Source organism: Chenopodium album, chromosome 20 (genome assembly GCF_948465745.1).
Source record: "Chenopodium album chromosome 20, dcCheAlbu1.1, whole genome shotgun sequence".
NCBI classification, from domain to species: domain Eukaryota; kingdom Viridiplantae; phylum Streptophyta; class Magnoliopsida; order Caryophyllales; family Amaranthaceae; genus Chenopodium; species Chenopodium album.
Window position 1 is genome coordinate 1,006,738 of NC_137853.1, and position 18,473 is coordinate 1,025,210.

At 35.5% G+C, this 18,473-nt stretch overlaps 1 protein-coding gene across 1 annotated transcript; it reads left to right on the top strand.

Moving 5' to 3' along the window:
- The first annotated feature begins 5,415 nt into the window (after window positions 1-5,415).
- On the top strand, window positions 5,416-17,223 carry LOC145599505 (uncharacterized). The gene is made up of 8 exons (XM_081655872.1): window positions 5,416-5,624; window positions 5,958-6,424; window positions 6,945-7,090; window positions 7,232-7,480; window positions 8,554-8,688; window positions 14,781-14,963; window positions 16,116-16,277; window positions 16,702-17,223. Exons 2-8 carry the CDS (start codon window positions 6,037-6,039, stop codon window positions 17,116-17,118), a joined length of 1,680 nt encoding a protein of 559 aa, XP_081511998.1. The 5' UTR covers window positions 5,416-5,624; window positions 5,958-6,036; the 3' UTR covers window positions 17,119-17,223.
- Window positions 17,224-18,473: the final 1,250 nt, after the last annotated feature.

Consider the following 18,473-nt stretch of genomic DNA (forward strand, 5'->3'; position numbering starts at 1 on the left):
TGCTCCCTTGTTTCATTTTCAGTAGCAATTTAAAATTTCATGATTGCTTGTATGTTGTAGCCTGTTGATGCGATGTTCAACACGACAATCATGATCAAGAACATACGGTCTATAAATTTAGGCATTTGGACAATTCTTTTGAGTAATAACTGATTATGTTTCAGTCATGCTCTGTACCAGTCTACTCAATGCTTTTGCTGTTCCTCCCAGTTTCTCTGCATTACAAATTAGAATCATAATGTTGTTTTAGAATATGCAAGTATTCTACTTTACTGATATTTTATAAGCTCAAGTACTTTGGTATGGGGGAATTGAGTAAAACTTTGAACATAAGGCCTCATCATTCTCTCTTGAAATTCATCTTTGAACAAAGCTAAAAGAGATGTGATGGTTAGGGGAAATGTATAAGGTACCACTATTTTATTGCTGTTAGACAGACTTGGTTTGCAGTCTAAAGAAGGATGAGCAGAAACCTGAGTATTCAGATAAGGAGAAATCCGTGAAAAATGATGATAACACTGAATCTGCTGCAGGTAAGACCTCTCTTTCTTTTAGATACAAGTTGTAATTTTAATTTTGCATACGAGAATCACTGCTGTAACAGACCTGTTTTGTGCCTCTTTACTTTTTATAGGCATGATAATATTAGTTCCATATTTCATCATGATCCCTCGTAATTTTAGTGGGGGATATCTATAATTTTCTTGTTTACTCCATATGAATCTCTTGTGCATTTTGCTTTTCCTGATCTTTGTTTCCACAGAAGGTTGTATTTACTTCATATATGGAGTTGTTTCTTGCTATGGGCAAAGTTGCATTGAAAGAAGCCACACTTGCACATGCAGACTTGGATTTTTGTATTTCTGTAGCTGCTGGGAGGATGCCTCTGCATTTTACTGATAGATATAACATGTCATCAGAATGCTTCTGAGGCTATGAGTGTATATTAGGTTATATTTTAAGAATTAAGGCTTAGGTCAAGTGTTAATTTGTGACAGATTTGACCCCCTAATTATGATCCTGCACCTATCATCAGCTAAAGATTCTGATTGACTTCCATCAGAAAGCATAAAAGGACTCCTGTAGTCTAGTAAGACTTGTATGTTTAGCCTGTCAGAAATTTCTGAATTTCTAAATTTCTTCATAAATGATTGTGGTAATGTATTTGGGTGTAGTAACTTGCAGCTGAATGCTGAAAGATCTTACCATCACGATGTTCTTGCTATGTTGGAAAATTCCTGAGGTATGTAATTTATCTCTTTCTTTTGCATTCATTTGCTTTGTACTGTTGAGGGTAAAATGATCCTGGAATTTTTTTTTCATTGTGACACTGATGGTTGTTAACTTGCATACATATTCTGAATTTGCTTTTACCTCTGTTTATCGTGTGAATTTGATGCATGATGCTACATGCTAGTTAAAGATGTGTCTTGATCTTTGTTGTAAATTATTCTGGTATTTTAGATGATTCAACTGGAACAATTGTGTGAGTCATCACTGCCAGAAGATGCTACACAGAGGCCGGACATAGCCATTAAAATTCAAGAAAGGAGCATTACATAGAACAAGAAGATGGTGCATGCTATGTTGCAAAAGTAAGATTGCTAAACTTGTCAGTATGGCTCTTCCCAACATCCCCATGTTACTCCGCAATATGGATCTACGCAGAAGAAAGAGAAACTGACAGCGTTAACACAGTAAAATTGCTAAACTTGTCGATATAACTTTTCCCAACAACCCCCAAGAATGTTTCTCCGCAATATAGATGTAGTTATGCAGAAGAAAGAGAAACTCAAGCGTTAACACTTGATATTCTCTACAACTATTATCAGTGGTTCTCACGCATCCTCTGCAGAACAATACAGTATAGTTTCCTAAGCTACTTTTCATTTGGAGTGAAATTTTAAAAATTCAGCTGAGAATTTCACAACTATCCTCACTTTTTATTTAAATTTGACATCTCCACCAAATTTAGTCTTTACTTGGAATTTTTAATTGGGTTTCAGTAAAGAAAATGTCAGAAGGTTCAAAGTTCAACTTACTAGTTTATATATTCTGCTGTCAAAAACCATATATGTCCATTTTAGGCCGTGTCTTCCCTAAGCTTCTTTTTTTCTTTGACGTCTTCCTTGTTTAATCTTATCTATTTCACAGGTGTTACACCCATTCGATGCTCAAGCTGAATGGGAGTTGAGTCTACTAGCTGGTGATATTGTTGTGGTTCAGCAGGTATGTTCTTCAATTGCTGGAGGTTTAATTTCAGTCACTTCGTGCATCAGTGCATGCAGTCATGCATATTACTGTAATGGTTATCAACTTGATTTTGGTGTGGTGCTTTGTTTGCCTCTATTCAGGTGATTCCTGGTGGCTGGTCCAAAGGCGAATGCAATGGTAAGACAGGATGGTTTCCTTCCCCTTATGTACAAAGGTTGGTTGAAGTTTCAGAAGGCAACGTATCATGGGCAAACCTTTTGCAGCAATAGTTTCCAGTTACTACTTAATTTTTGCTATAAAATAAGCTTTACAGCTTATTGTTTTTCATACAATATTCACTAGAAGGGATCACAATATTCAGTAGAGAAACTGTACAAAATCATGGGTTTTAAGTTTTGGTGTTGTCAAAACATTGTGTAGCTGTAGCACGTAGTCTATGTACCAATAAACAAGTAAATGGAATGATGTATAGTATACATCAATGGTATATTATTATAAATTATGGGCCAACATTTGAAAGATTTGCCTAAAACTTAGATGTATCTAATCTTACAAAATTGCAATGATTTTATACTTGCTAATCTCTAAGTCATTGTCCCTTTTCTTGTGTTTCACAAGTTGACATGGAGTACTATATTCTTCGGGCTTGGGTTCGTATGAATTACAAAGTACTCCGTATGTCATACAAAGACTATGATATTTCAAAATTAACAATGAGTCCATGATTAGATATTAGCTCAACAAAAATTATCTAAAGTAACTTCATAACTTCTAAAAAATTACGTATTAAGTAAAAATAAGGGCTCATTTGTTGTAGAACTACCCTAAAATAGTCTTATATTTATTTTTAAGATGTCCACCCACCCAATTGGACTCCTGGAGAGTGTTCGGTACCACGGTAAACATCTCGGCAATTTTTATTTTCGGGAGAAAAAAGATCAAAAAATTCCAAATTTGAAAGCTATTTTATCCATGTTTTTTGAAATTTTTTTGAGGTTACGGGGTCAAGTGGCGAAAAGTCTTGAGGCCCTAGGGGATTCATCATAGGGTCATATAATATCGTTTGGAACCATATATTTGACCATTATATAATGTCATAAATGTCCGTGGTAGGCTTGAGCTCACGAAATTGGTGCAAGTTGTGAACGGGTAAATTGACCGTTTCAAAGCAAATTAGATGGTTCCACCCACCCAGTTAGACTCCCGGAGGGTGTTAGGGACCATAGTATCATCTCGGTAATTTTTATTTTGGGCGAAAAAAGATCAAAAAAATTCAAAGTTGAAAGCTATTATCCACGCTTTTTGAGTAATTTAGGAGGTTACGGGGCCCGGTTGCGAAAAGTCTCGAGTCCTTAGGGGATACATCTTAGGGTCATATAATGCCGTTTGGAACCATATATGACCATTATATGTTGTCATAAATGTCTGTGGTAGGCTTGATCTCACGATATTGGTACAAGTTGCGAGCGGGGAAATTTACCGTTTTAAGGCATATTGGATGGTTCCACCCACCCAATTGGACTCCCGGAGGGTGTTAGGGACTATGTTTGACATCTCGGCAGTTTTTATTTCTGGGCCAAAAAAGGTCAAAAAAATCCAAAATTGAAAGCTATTATCCACGCTTTTTGAGAGATTTCGAAGGTTACGAGACCCGGTGGCGAAAAGTCTTGAGGCCCTAAGGGATACATCTTAGGGTCATATAATGCCATTTGGAACAATATATGACTATTATATGTTGTCATATATGTCCGTGATAGGCTTGAGCTCACGAAATTGGTGCAAGTTGCGAACGGGTAAATTGACCGTTTTAAGGTATATTGGATGGTTCCACCCACCCAATTGGACTCCCGGAGAGTGTTAGGGACCATGGTTAACATCTCGGCAATTTTTATTTTTGGGAGAAAAAAGGTCAAAAATTTTCCAAAATTGAAGACTATTATCCACGCTTTTTGAGGAATTTCGGATGTTACGAGGCCCGGTGGCGAAAAGTCTTGAGGCCCTAGGGGATACATCTTTGGGTCATATAATGCTGTTTGGAACCATATATGACCATTATATGTTGTCATAAATGTCCTTGGTAGGCTTGATCTCACAAAATTGGTGCAAGTTGCGAACAGGTAAATTGACTGTTTTGAGGCATATTGGATTGTTCCACCCACCCAATTGGACTCCCGGAGGATGTTAGAGACCATGGTAAACATCTCGATAATTTATATTTTCGAGCAAAAAAAAGTAAAAAAATTCCAAAATTAAAGGCTATTATCCACACTTTTTGAGGAATTTCGGATGTTACGCGACCCAGTAGCGAAAAGTCTTAAGGCTCTAGGGGTTACATCTTAGGGTCATATAACGTCGTTTGGAACCATATATGACCATTATATATTGTCATAAATGTCCGTGATAGACTCGAGCTCACGAAATTGGTGCAAGTTGCGAACGAGTTAATTGACCGTTTTAAGGCATAACGAATGGTTCCACCCACCCAATTGGACTCCCGGAGGGTGTTAGGGAATATGGTAAACATCTCGGCAATTTTTATTTCCGGGTGAAAAAAGGTTAAAAAAATTCCAAAATTGAAGGCTATTATCCATGCTTTTTGAGGAATTTCGTAGGTTACGGGGCTCGGTGGCGAAAAGTCTCGAGGCCCTAGTGGATACATCTTAGGGTCGTGTAATGCCGTTTGAAACCATATTTGACCCTTATATAATGTCAAAAATTGTTTAGAACTACCCTAATAAGTTGTAGAATTTTTTTGTGGACATCTTAAAAATAAATATAGGACTATTTGCAAATTTGTAGTTTCAATAACATAATCACTCATATATCATGAGCATTACATTTCAATTTAATCACATAGATATACAAAGAAAAAAAAATTAAGTGAAGTTCTACGAAAATGACATACTAGTTAGCTAAAAATGTCAAATGTTATGGAAATGATAAGTTATTGATTTATTTACGAAAATATTATGGAGTACTCTGTACTCGATTTTTGTAATAATTTATCTATCTCTATAATAAAATGGGGCTTCCTTGTTATTTATCAATCTATTTTTTTTACTCCCTAGGAATATTTTATTTCTCACAAAATAATACCCATTGTTGCGACTAATATGTAACTGAGGGAGTATTTTTTTTTTTTTTTTTTTTTTGAAGGTAAAACAATTATCAATTTATTATGTGACCACCGAGGAAGCTTTTTGCACCATTTGCTCAGTATCAGTGATTCACTGATTCAGTGAGTGGGTTGTGCTGTATTATCAGTATCATCTCCAATATCTTAACAAATCGTTCGATCAATTGAAATAATTTCTCTTGCCCTTCAAAATTTAACCCAAGTTGAAGGATTTCAGCAACAAACTACTAGTGGAAGCTCCATTGTTAACTCTTTTATTTTAGTAGAGTTGAAGGTAATACGTTGATTTTTCCTCATTTTCTTTTCTTGGGTATTTAATTTTATAGCCATAAAGATGGAATAATTATGAATTTAGATTAAATTCCACTTCTTTAATTTTTATGCTTCAAATTAGTAGTTCATAAAACTGTGAAATCATGAGAATGAATTGTATATTGTTACCGAAAATAAAAGAGATAGTTGTAAATTGCATTGAATTGAGTTGGAAGATTAAACGAAATAGTGATTTCTGGGTTCATAGAAAAAAAAAAAAAAAAAAAAAAAGAAGTGAACTTGAACTTGTATTTTTTCTGGGTCTTTAATTGATTAATGTTTTATATTATTGCAGAGGTTATTGTGAAATCTTGTATTTGGAATATTGGATTAAAGTGTGCATTGCAAATCCTGTATGAGAATTGAAGTTTTTGATGGCTTTATTCTCAAATAATGGCTGCATTGAAAAGCTATTACCTGTGGGTTCAACAATGAACTTAGTAAAGCCACCACTGAATTGCCTATATCCTGCATTCGCTTGCCGTCGGTCTACTCTTGTGTTTCCTCACAAGAGCCTTAGCTTTTCTAGGATAAATGCTTCATCAAATCGGCAATTGGATGTGAGTTTGTCAGTTTCTACCTCTTCCAAAGAATGCCTGTGGTTCGAATTGCCTCGAGCATTTGTTAAGGCTTCTACCTCGTCGTTGATATTCGTCACTCTTGGCATCTTTACCTTTTCATTTTCTAGTAAGGCATCTAATGCCCTTGCTGCTGTTGATCCTGCTACATGCCCACCAGTTCAAGAGGAAATCATTGCTGAAGGTGTTTTTTAATTCTTGGTGTTATCCTTTGAATTTTGATTTGCATAGTTATTAATGTAACTAGTGGCCGCCTAAACATATAGAAGATCAATTGGATGATTTTCTTATTTTGTTTTTCCATTGAGAGAATAGAATAAGTAATATATGCAATTATAATTATATACACCTCAAACTTCTAATTGCTGATGTTGCAAACTTGCACTTACTCTACTAGCATATGTTAAATTTCTATTTAGAAATAATCCTTTATGCATGTGTTCATTATATGTTGTCTTATAGAAACTGCCTTGAGCATTGAGCCCCTTGACATGTTTACATATTATTTTAAAGTATAATAGTTTCCATGTCTTATCTTGCACTACTTACTTTTGAGCCAGATAAAAAAGGATGTACCAAATAGATATATGCTGTAGATTTTATAATGAATTTAAGGAAACTACAGCTGCATAGATGTTGTAGGTTTTTAGATGGCTATTTCAAAAGTGTGAATAGGTGACATGGATTTGTATATTTTCATCCAGATAATGTTTCAGAAAGAGGTGTGCAAAATGTGGACAGTGATCAGCAGCGTGAAGAATTTGAAAAATGGAAATCCAAAACATATGCTTTGACTGTGCCTTTGAGAGTTGTTGCTCTACAAGGTTCTGTACCACCTGCCTGGATCAAGGTCTGTTGGTTTGTTTAGTAATCTGGCTGCACTGGTACCCCCACCCCCCTCTCCCCCAACCCACGCACCCAGTGGGTAACTGCTGTGTACCATTTGGAACAATAGATCGCTTACGGGTTACCATGCATTTTAAATGTGTAGGATTTCATTCAGTCTCAAGGAAAGAGACTAAAGCTAAGTGTGCAATTCCGTGGTACACTTGAAGATGTTTATTCTGAACTTTCAAGGTCCATAAGCAAAGTAGATGCTTCTCCAAAACCTGCTATCACAGCTGATCTCATTACTATAGGTGACTCCTGGCTTGATCTGTTGATCAACAATTCTATAATTGAACCAATGCAAATGGCAGAGGAACATGATTGGTTTAATGGTCTCTCAGCAAAGTGGAAGGTAGAGGCATGCTTTAACCAGGAATTCTTTAGTTATGTTGTTTTTCCAGAAACCTTGAAATAGAATCCAAGTTGCTTTCATACATTTCTTCTAGTTGATGATTGTTTAAAACTTTGAGTTAGGCAGTTTTCAGATACTTTTGGCTTCTTAACTAGCATGACATAACATTTGCGCTTTTCTTTCAGGCTTATTGTGTTCCTCTTACAAGTATTATATTAGTCGAATAAAGAGGAAATTATAGATCAAATATATAGAGAGATTAACACACTTCTCCAAATATTCTCTTCTGAATTGCTGTTTAATTGTTGGTAACTGTTAATTTTTTAGATCATCGTGCTGCTTGACTGTTTATTTTATACATGATCATACCAGTACTTTTTAAGAAATTAGGGTATATTTGTAAAGAGAGATAAATCACTTCTATCCAACTAATGTGTAGACTGATACCTTTGTTGTTGAGAGGAAAATTAGCAAGGATTTAATTGCAAATTAACTTCCACCAAAGCAGTAATGCTTGGGGGAAAGAGTTCAAACTAATTCTAAAATCTAAACTACCCCGACTATAGCATCTTGCCACCGTATGGGCTGCAGGACAGAAAAGGAATTAAAATAAATATAGATAGTTTACATGTTAGATTCTTAGGTGAGTTGAGGCTGATCTGAAGAATTTTTCCTCTGAAATTTCTCCTCCTATTTTATTAGCAGGATGTTTGTTGCACAGGATTGGATTTTTTGTTTTTATTAATACTTGTGATTTATTTTTTAAGGTAAGGGAAAGGGAGACATTAGGAAGCCCTCTTCACGAGGGGAAATGTATTTAATATTTTCTGAGATTGGTAATTCTATTTAATCAAGAAATCTTGTTGAAAAAATCTTGCCCAGATAATTGCATGAGTTGCATCTTCCTTCTGTACTGGTCAGTAGGATGACTGATTGCATGCTTATTATTGCTTTGAAAAGTCCCGCTATTTATTTCATCACTAATATTTATCAGGGGATGAATTTTTGTGCAGGCATAAGAGTATATGGCCTGCTCATGTTGTCATTGCTTACATTCACTTACATAGTTGTAGGTTTTATTGCGTAGGAATAACAAAGGGAAAATCGATCCTGAAGGTAGAATATGGGCAGTACCATATAGATGGGGAAGCATGGTAATAGCATACAAGAAGAGCAAATTTGACAAGCTTGGACTTGCTCCAATAGAGGTTGGTTTTTAAAGATTTAACTGCTCAGTTTTTCATCATGACAATTGAAAACAAATATACTGTGCACCCCTGTAAAAGAAAAGGAGGTGGGTGGGGTGTACAGGGTGATGGGTGATGTTTACTTAAAGAAATACTGGTAAATCATAATAGCCTTCAATTTTGAAAATTTTGACTTTTTTTTCGCCCTAAAATAAAAATTGCCGAGATGTATACCATACAACCTAATACTCTGTAACAGTTCATTTAATGCATGCAACCATCCATTATGCCTTTAAACGGTAAATTTGTCCGTTCACAAATTGCACTGATTTCGTAAACTCAAGCCTACCACAGACATTTATGACAACATATAATGGTCATATATGGTTCCAAACAGCATTATATGATACCGAGATATATCCCATAATGTATCATGACTTTTTGACACCGGGTCTTGAAACCCCTTAAATTACTTAAAAAGTGTGGATAATAGCGTTCAATTTATGACATTTTTGACTTATTTGACTCGAAAATAAATTTGACGAGATGCTTACCATGGTTCCTAATACCCTCCAAGAGTCCATTTGAATGGGTACTACCATCCAATAAACATTTAACCGGTCAAGTTAGCCGTTCACAACTTGCACCAACTTCATAAACTTAAGCCTATACAAGACTTTTATGACAACAATTAATGGTCATATATGGATCCAAGCGACATTATAAGACCCCCGAGATGTATCCCTTAGTATCTCAAGACTTTTCGACATCAGGTCCGAAAATCCCCAAAATTCCTCAAAAATCATAGATAATAGCCTTCAATTTTGGAAATTTTGACTTTTTTCGCCCGAAAATAAAAATTGCCAAGAAATTTACCATGGTTCCTAATACCCTCTAGGAGTCCATTTGGATGGGTACAACCTTTCAATATGCCTTTAAAAGGTAAATTTACCCTTTCACAAATTGCACCGATTTCAAAAAGTCAAGCCTACCACACACATTTATGACAACATATTATGGTAATACATGGTTCCAAATAGCATTATATGATACCGAGATGTATCCCATAACATATCATGACTTTTTCACACCAAGTCATTACTCAAAAAGCGTGGATAATAGCCTTCAATTTTTGACTTTTTTGACCCGAAAATAAAATTTGACGACATGCTTACCACGGTTATTAATTCCCTCAAAGAGTCCATTTGGGTGGTTACTACCATCCAATAAGTATTTAAACGGTCAATTTACCCGTTCACAACATAAACCGATTTCATAAACTCAAGCCTACACAAGACTTTTATGACATTATTTGATGGTTATATATGGATCCAAATAACATTATAAGACCCCCAATATGTATCCCTTAGTATCTCAACACTTTTCGATACAGGTCCCGAAATTTCCAAAATTCCTCAAAAAGCGTGGATAATAGCCTTCAATTTTGGAAATTTTGACTTTTTTGCCCGAAAATAAAAATTGTCGAGAAGTTTACCATGGTTCCTATTACCCTCTAGGAATCCATTTGGATGGGTACAACCTTTCAATATGCCTTTAAACGGTAAATTTACCCATTCACAAATTGCACCGAATTCAAAGACTCAAGCCTACCATACACATTTATGACAACATATTATGGTCATATATGGTTCCACACAGCATTATATGATATCGAGATGTATCCCATAACATATCATTACTTTTCCACAACGGGTCCCGAAACCCCCAAAATTACTAAAAAAGCGTGGATAATAGCCTTCAATTTTTGAAATTTTTGACTTTTTTTTACCCGAAAATAAATTCGACGAAATGCTTACCACGGTTATTAATACCCTCTAAGAGTCTATTTGGGTGGATACTACCATCCAATAAGCATTTAAACAGTCAATTTACCCGTTCACAACTTAAACCGATTTCATAAACTCAAGCCTAAACAAGACTTTTATGACATTGTTTGATGGTCATATATGGATCCAAACAACATTATAAGACCCCGAAGATGTATCCCCTTGTATATCTCAACACTTTTCGATAAAGGTCCCGAAATTTCCAAAATTCCTCAAAAAGCGTGGATAATAGCCTTTAATTTTGGAAAGTTTGACTTTTTTCGCCTAAAATAAAAGTTGCCGAGAAGTTTACCATGGTTCCTAATACCCTCTAAGAATCCATTTGGATGGGTACAACCATCCAATATGCCTTAAAACGATAAATTTACCCGTTCAAAAATTGCACCGATTTCAAAAACTCAAACCTACCACACACATTTATGACACCATATTATGGTCTTATATGGTTCCAAACAGCATTATATGATACCGAGATATATCCCATAACATATCCTGACTTTTCCACCGCACGACCCGAAACCCCCAAAATTTCTCAAAAAGCGTGGATGATAGCCTTCAATTTTTGAAAATTTTGACTTTTTTGACCCGAAAATAAAATTTGACGAGATGCTTACCACGGTTATTGATACCCTTAAAGAGTCCATTTGGGTGGATACTACCATCCAATAAGCATTTAAACAGTCAATTTACCCGTTCACAACTTAAACTGATTTCATAAACTCAATCCTACACAACACTTTTATGACATTATTTAATGGTCATATATGGATCCTAACAACATTAAAAGACCCTCGAGATGTATCCCTTAGTATCTCAATACTTTTCGACATCAGGTCCGGAAATCCCCAAAATTTCTCAAAAAGCATAGATAATAGCCTTCAATTTTTGAAATTTTGACTTTTTCGCCCGAAAATAAAAATTATCGAAAAGTTTACTATGGTTCCTAATACGCTCTAGGAGTCCATTTGGATGGGTAAAACCTTCCAATATGTCTTTAAACGATACCGTTTACAAATTGCACCGATTTCAAAAACTCAAGCCTACCACACACATTTATGACAACATATTATGGTCTTATATGGTTCCAAACAGCATTATATGTTATCGAGATGTATCCCATAACATATCATGGCTTTTCCACACCAGGTCGCGAAACTCCCAAAATTACTCAAAAAGCGTGAATAATAGCCTTTAATTTTTGAAATTTTTGACTTTTTTGACCCGAAAATAAAATTTCATGAGATGCTTACCACGGTTATTAATACCCTCAAAGAATCCATTTGGGTGGATGCTACCATCATATAAGCATTTAAACGGTCAATTTACCCGTTTACAACTTAAACTAATTTCATAAAGTCAAGTCTAAACAAGACTTTGATGACATTATTTAATGGTCATATATGGATCCAAACAACATTATAAGACCTCCAATATGTATCTCTTAGTATCTCAAGACTTTTTGACATCAGGCGCGTAAATCCCCAAAATTCCTTAAAAAAGTATAGATAATAGCCTTCGATTATTGAAAATTTTGACTTTTTTCGCCCGAAAATAAAAATTGCCGAGAAGTTTACCATGGTTCATAATACCCTCTAGGAGTCCATTTGGATGGGTACATTCTTCCAATATGCCTTTAAACGGTAAATTTACCCGTTCACAAATTGCACTGATTTCAAAAACTCAAGCCTACCACACACATTTATGACAATATATTATGGTCATATATGCCTCCAAACAGCATTATATGTTATCGAGATGTATCCCATAACATATCATGGCTTTTCCACACCAGGTCCCGAAACTCCCAAAATTACTCAAAAAGCGTGAATAATAGCTTTCAATTTTTGAAATTTTTTGACTTTTTTGACCCGAAAATAAAATTTCACGAGAAGCTTACCACGGTTATTAATACCCTCAAAGAATCCATTTGGGTGGATGCTACCATCATATAAGCATTTAAACGGTCAATTTACCCGTTTACAACTTAAACTAATTTCATAAAGTCAAGTCTAAACAAGACTTTGATGACATTATTTAATGGTCATATATGGATCCAAACAACATCAAAAGACCCCCAAGATGTATCCCTTAGTATCTCAACACTTTTTGATACAGGTCCCGAAATTTTCAAAATTCCTCAAAAAGCGTGGATAATAGCCTTCAATTTTGGAAATTTTGAATTTTTTCGCCCGAAAATAAAAATTGCCGAGACATTTACCATGGTTCCTAATACCCTTTAGGAGTCCATTTGGATGGGTACAACCATCCAATATGCCTTTAAACGATAAATTTACCCATTCACAAACTGCACCGATTTCAAAATTTCAAGCCTACCACACGCATTTATGACAATATATTATGGTCATATATGGTTCTAAACAACATTATATGATACCGATATGTATCCCATAACATATCATGACTTTTCCACAACAGATCTCGAAACCCCCGAAATTACTCAAAAAGCGTGGATAATAGCCTTCAATTTTTGAAAATTTTGACTTTTTTGACCCGAAAATAAAATTTGACGAGATGCTTACCACGGTTATTAATACTATCAAAGAGTCCATTTCAGGTGGATACTACCGTCCAATAAGCATTTAAACGGTCAATTTACCCTTTTACAACTTAAACCGATTTTATAAAATCAAGCCTACACAAGACTTTTATGACATTATTTAATGGTCATATATGGATCCGAACAACATTATAAGACCCCCGAGATGTATCCCTTAGTTTCTCAATACTTTTCGACATCAGGTTCGGAAATCCCCAAAATTCCTCAAAAAGCATAGATAAAGCTTTCAATTTTTGAAATTTTGACTTTTTTCGCCCGAAAGTAAAAATTGCCAAGAAGTTTACCATGGTTCTTAATACCCTCTGGGAGTCCATTTGGTTGGGTACAACCTTCCAAGCCTTTAAACGGTAAATTTACCCGTTCACAAATTGCTCCGATTTAAAAAACTCAAGCCTACCACACACATTTATGACAACATATTATGGTCATATATGGTTCCATATAGCATTATATGATATCGAGATGTATCCCATAACATATCATGACTTTTCCACAACAGGTCCGAAACCTCCGAAATTACTCAAAAAGCTTGGATAATAGCCTTCAATTTTTGACTTTTTTGACCCGAAAATAAAATTTGACGAGATACTTACCTCGGTTATCAATACCCTCAAAGAGTCCATTTGGGTGGATACTACCATCCAATAAATTTTTAAACGGTCAATTTACCCGTTCACAACTTAAACCGATTTCATAAACTCAAGCCTACACAAGACTTTTCTGACATTATTTAATGGTCATATGTGGATCCAAACAACATTAAAAGACCCACGAGATGTATCCCTTAGTATCTTAACACTTTTCGATACAGGTCTCGAAATTTCTAAAATTTCTCAAAAAGCGTGGATAATAGCCTTCAATTTTGGAAATTTTGAATTTTTTCTCTCAAAAATAAAAATTGCCGAGAAGTGTACCATGGTTTCTAATGCCCCACTAGGAGTCCATTTGGATGCGTACAACCTTCCAATATGTCTTTAAACGATAAATTTACCCGTTCACAAATTGTACCGATTTCAAAAACTCAAGCCTACCACACACATTTATGACAACATATTATGGTAATATATGTTTCTAAACAACATTATAAGATACCGAGATGTATCTTAATGGTCATGTATGGATCCAAACATCGTTTTATTACCCCCTAGATGTATCCTATAGTATATCAAGACTTTTCGACATCAAGTCCGGGAATCCCCAAAATTCCTAAAAAAGCGTGGATAATACTACATCTGCATCTTTCTATCATGGATTTCTGTAGTAGTTGAAGTCTGTAAGCTGTGTTGATTTTAAGCCAAGACATTGATTAGGAAACAATTTACCTACTAATGAGTCGTAACACGCTTTTTTATTACTAAAATTCCAGGAACACTAATTATATATGATAGCGGGACAATATTGACTATCAGCATTAAAATGGCATGCTTGTAGCATAATAATTCAGGTTCCACCTTGAACTTTAACATTCTCTAAGTACAAGAAAATAAGCATGCAAAACATGTCATAAGCATGCTCTGCCACTCTCTCATGCATATGTTCTCACTACTGTCCGTCGATACTTGCTATTTGTCACTTGGAGCATTTCAAACTGAAAGTTCTCAATTCTCCTCTTTGCCCACCTCCCCTTTTTTTTGCTAGTACTCTCAGCTTTCAGTGCTATAGCTATTTTACAATGAGTACTGTTGCAGGATTGGAAAGATTTATGGCGTCCCGAGCTTGCCGGAAAGATATCTATGGTGGATTCACCTAGAGAGGTTATAGGAGCTGTGTTGAAGTATATGGGAGCATCTTACAATACTAGTGACATCAGGAAAGAGATTCCTGGTGGGACAAGTGCTGTACAGCAGAATCTTGCTCTACTTGCAAAACAGGTATTAAAAGAAAGTGAATGCTTGGATCGGTGGGTAATGCTGAATGAATGATGTACCTATTCTTGTTACTGGAGAGCCAATATATAGTCTATGTATTACGTGTGGAAAAAGATACAAATGGATAATTAGATAAAGATGGCATTCTTGGGCATCATGAGTTCTGTACTAAAGAAATATTAAATAAAATATTGTCCAATTTGTTTAGTAATTCACCCTTGTTTAAAATTTTAAACATTGTTTTCTTTAGACTAGGGCAGTTTACTATTAAGAGATCATGTTGGATGAAATTGGAATTTTTGGGGGAATTAGGAGCTGCTGTCAATAGATAAATACTCTTTGCAATTTCACGGGTAAGGTTGCAGATTTTCAATCTAAACCCATTCAAGATCCTTTACTGGTAACTATTCAACGGGTAAGGTTGCAGATGAAATATGGACCAAGTTTTATATTATTGTTAATTTGTCCTTTACTTCTTATTTGCTGTGAAGTATTTGGCCTTTTAGTTTGGCTTTAAAGTCAAGGGTGTAACAAAATCAGCATCTTTGCATTCATGGGGAATACTGAAAGGACATCCTTACAATTTTAAAACAAGGGTACAATGCTGCTTACATTTCTGGATTTACACCAACTTTATCCTAGGTGGAATACTGATTATAGGCATTAGGATATTGGTACAGTATGTTAAAGGTATCTTGAGGCCTTTTTTTTATAAACTCCAACCCTTAAGATTGTGTTTCACCTATCCTTCTTTCAAACGAAGTTGTATTGATTTCTCCTATAATTGGCTTGTGATCTGCTGCTTTTAAGCATCTTGGAACATATTCCCTCACCTGGAACTAATAGTCACATTCCCCTGACCCATCATAAACGGAAGACCCTTTGTTGTTAACAGTCAGACCATTCTCAATTTCTCGTACTCTTCCAATTGCTGAATCTTGGTAAGGGAATAATGGTAAAAACCAATTACAAACAATCACAACGTCAGGAAATATGACAGCTATTTTGCTGGCCATCGTGTGGTATGCATGAATATTATTATTTCCAGGAGAAGGGAGTAGCTTCGTTTTTCCTTTTGCTGTGTTACTGAAGAATGGTGTTTCTTGTTTGATAGTATCACTGACATTTTCCATGCTGCATCATTTTTTTATGTAGGTCTTGTTATTTGACAGTGGAAACTATCTGAAGGCATTCAGTGTGGGTGATGCTTGGGTAGCTGTAGGATGGAGTAGTGACATCCTTCCTGCTGCCAAGCGAATGTCTAATGTTGCAGTTATTGCTCCAACATCAGGAGCCAGTTTATGGGCAGATCTGTGGGTATGTTTCTGCAAAAATTATGTTAGAACAGTATCCTAACTTTTAATATCTATATGAAATGTGATGGTTTGCCTATCGTGAACTAAGCTCCCTATTAGATTTATGGCATTTATTCTTAAGCTTGCTAATTGTGTAACTTTACTTAATGCTTAATAAGAATACTTTTCAGACCTCCCAAATGGTTAACAAGAAGATTACTTGGGGATAGTGATACTATTACTTATAAATTAGCTTGAGCATGAAGCAGATTTATGTATCCTCATACTGCTCTTTTGACTTCATTTCTATTATAAGTCATCTTTTATTCCAATGAGTCAGTGCTAAGATTTTGACCATAGTGTGATTATGTTGCAACTCTGACACGGAATAAGTTGCCTGTGTGTATTCTTCTGATAATACTTTTTTGTACAAATCAACGATATAGGCTGTGCCAGCTACAACTAAATGCCCACCAATGGAAAAACTTGGCGGGCGAATCAGAGGGCCATCTCCACTAATTCATCAGTGGCTAGACTTCTGCCTACAACCTGCTCGAGAGCTTCCATTTAAGCAAGGGGTTTTTCCTGGTGCATTGCCATCTGCTTTAGAAAATGTACCTTCGGAAGTCCTTCCCAAGGGTGCCCCAAAGCTGACCACAAACCTGATATCTGGAATTCCACCGCCTGACATCTTACATAAATGCGAATTCTTGGAGCCATTATCTGAATCAGCATTGTCTGACTATGAATGGTTGATTACTTCTATAGAGAAACCTAGGCATGGATTCATACAACAAATTTTCACAAATGCATTTCATGCTACCAAGATGAAGCTACTATCTTTGAGAAAGAAAGAAAATTGATGATTGAGGTGCTCTATTTGTGTAAGAGCAGAAGGAAACGGCATGTTGTAGTGTACTCTGTATAAATTATTATGATATATTCAGCAATTTTCAGTGATCTCTTCCATTTTCGCTGACTTAAAAATGGTGTGTTCATTAGCATAATGGTATCCACACCATAATGGTAATTAAATTGGTTAACATCCACACCATTTGTTATCTCACGAGCCCAGTTTCCATACGCAGAGCGTGTGAGCACGAAGGGTGTGGATGTTAACCAATTTAATTGGCTAAAATTTTGAAGAGTGGATGTTTTGGTACTAAAGAAGAAAATGACGAACTACAAATCCCACCGGAAAAAACAATTAGGGAAGTACATCACTACCTCACAGAGGAATTCTTAACTTAGTAAATTCTAATTAGACCTATTTTGTTAGAAGTTTGATGATGTATTTTGAGCGGTCAACAAGGGATACAATATAAGGGCTTGCAGTTTTACTCAGTTTGTGAGCCATTATTTAAGAAATGCATTTGGACAACCACAGAAGTGGTTTTTGGATTCGGGATACTTGTTGGATATCAGTACTAAATACTTCGTAGTTGTTTAGCATCTGAGACTCACGAAGACCGATCAGTAGAAACTCTAATGGGACGATGTTGATGGTAGGACTAGGTGATGTGATGCCGAAAACACATAGTAGCCGGGCTTTTTCTCTTTTTTTTTTTTTTTTTTTTTTTTTTTTTTTTTTTTAGAGAAGAAATAGCACGGAAATGGTGATAGAGACTGCGCGATATGTACCAAAATTTGCAGTGAATTCAATTCCTGTCAGAAGATTAGTGCAGTCAGGATAGGAATTTAGTTCCTGTAATTGTGAGTTGATAGTCGCAAGATATGATATGCTTATTACGAGGGTTTTGCAGAAGAATATATTGATGTTTGCAAGGGTAAACTGAAAAGGATTAAGGGATCAAGAAAGTATACATGTTTTGTTATTGAACTCTGAAAAGAAAATTTCTAGGAGCCCAACATTTAAAATTAAGAGTACGGGAAGTGGATTACTAGTTTTATGTGAACTTTAATCTTGCTACTTTCAACAGAAAGACAATTGCTACTCCTAATGGAGCTGATATGGCAATGAACTGAATAATATAAAGGATCCAAATCAACAATAACATCAAACTGAAAAAGAGAACGAAAAATAATTAAAAAAAAAACAACTGCTGCAGAAAGAGTGGCTTCAGGATGCAGAAGTATCAGTGTTGATTAACGACAAGCTTGCTCAACAAATTAGAGATATGATAGCCGCCTGTAATGCGCAAAAACTATGCAACTATGGCAATGAAGTACAACAATAATCGATAACTGAGTCCCAAAA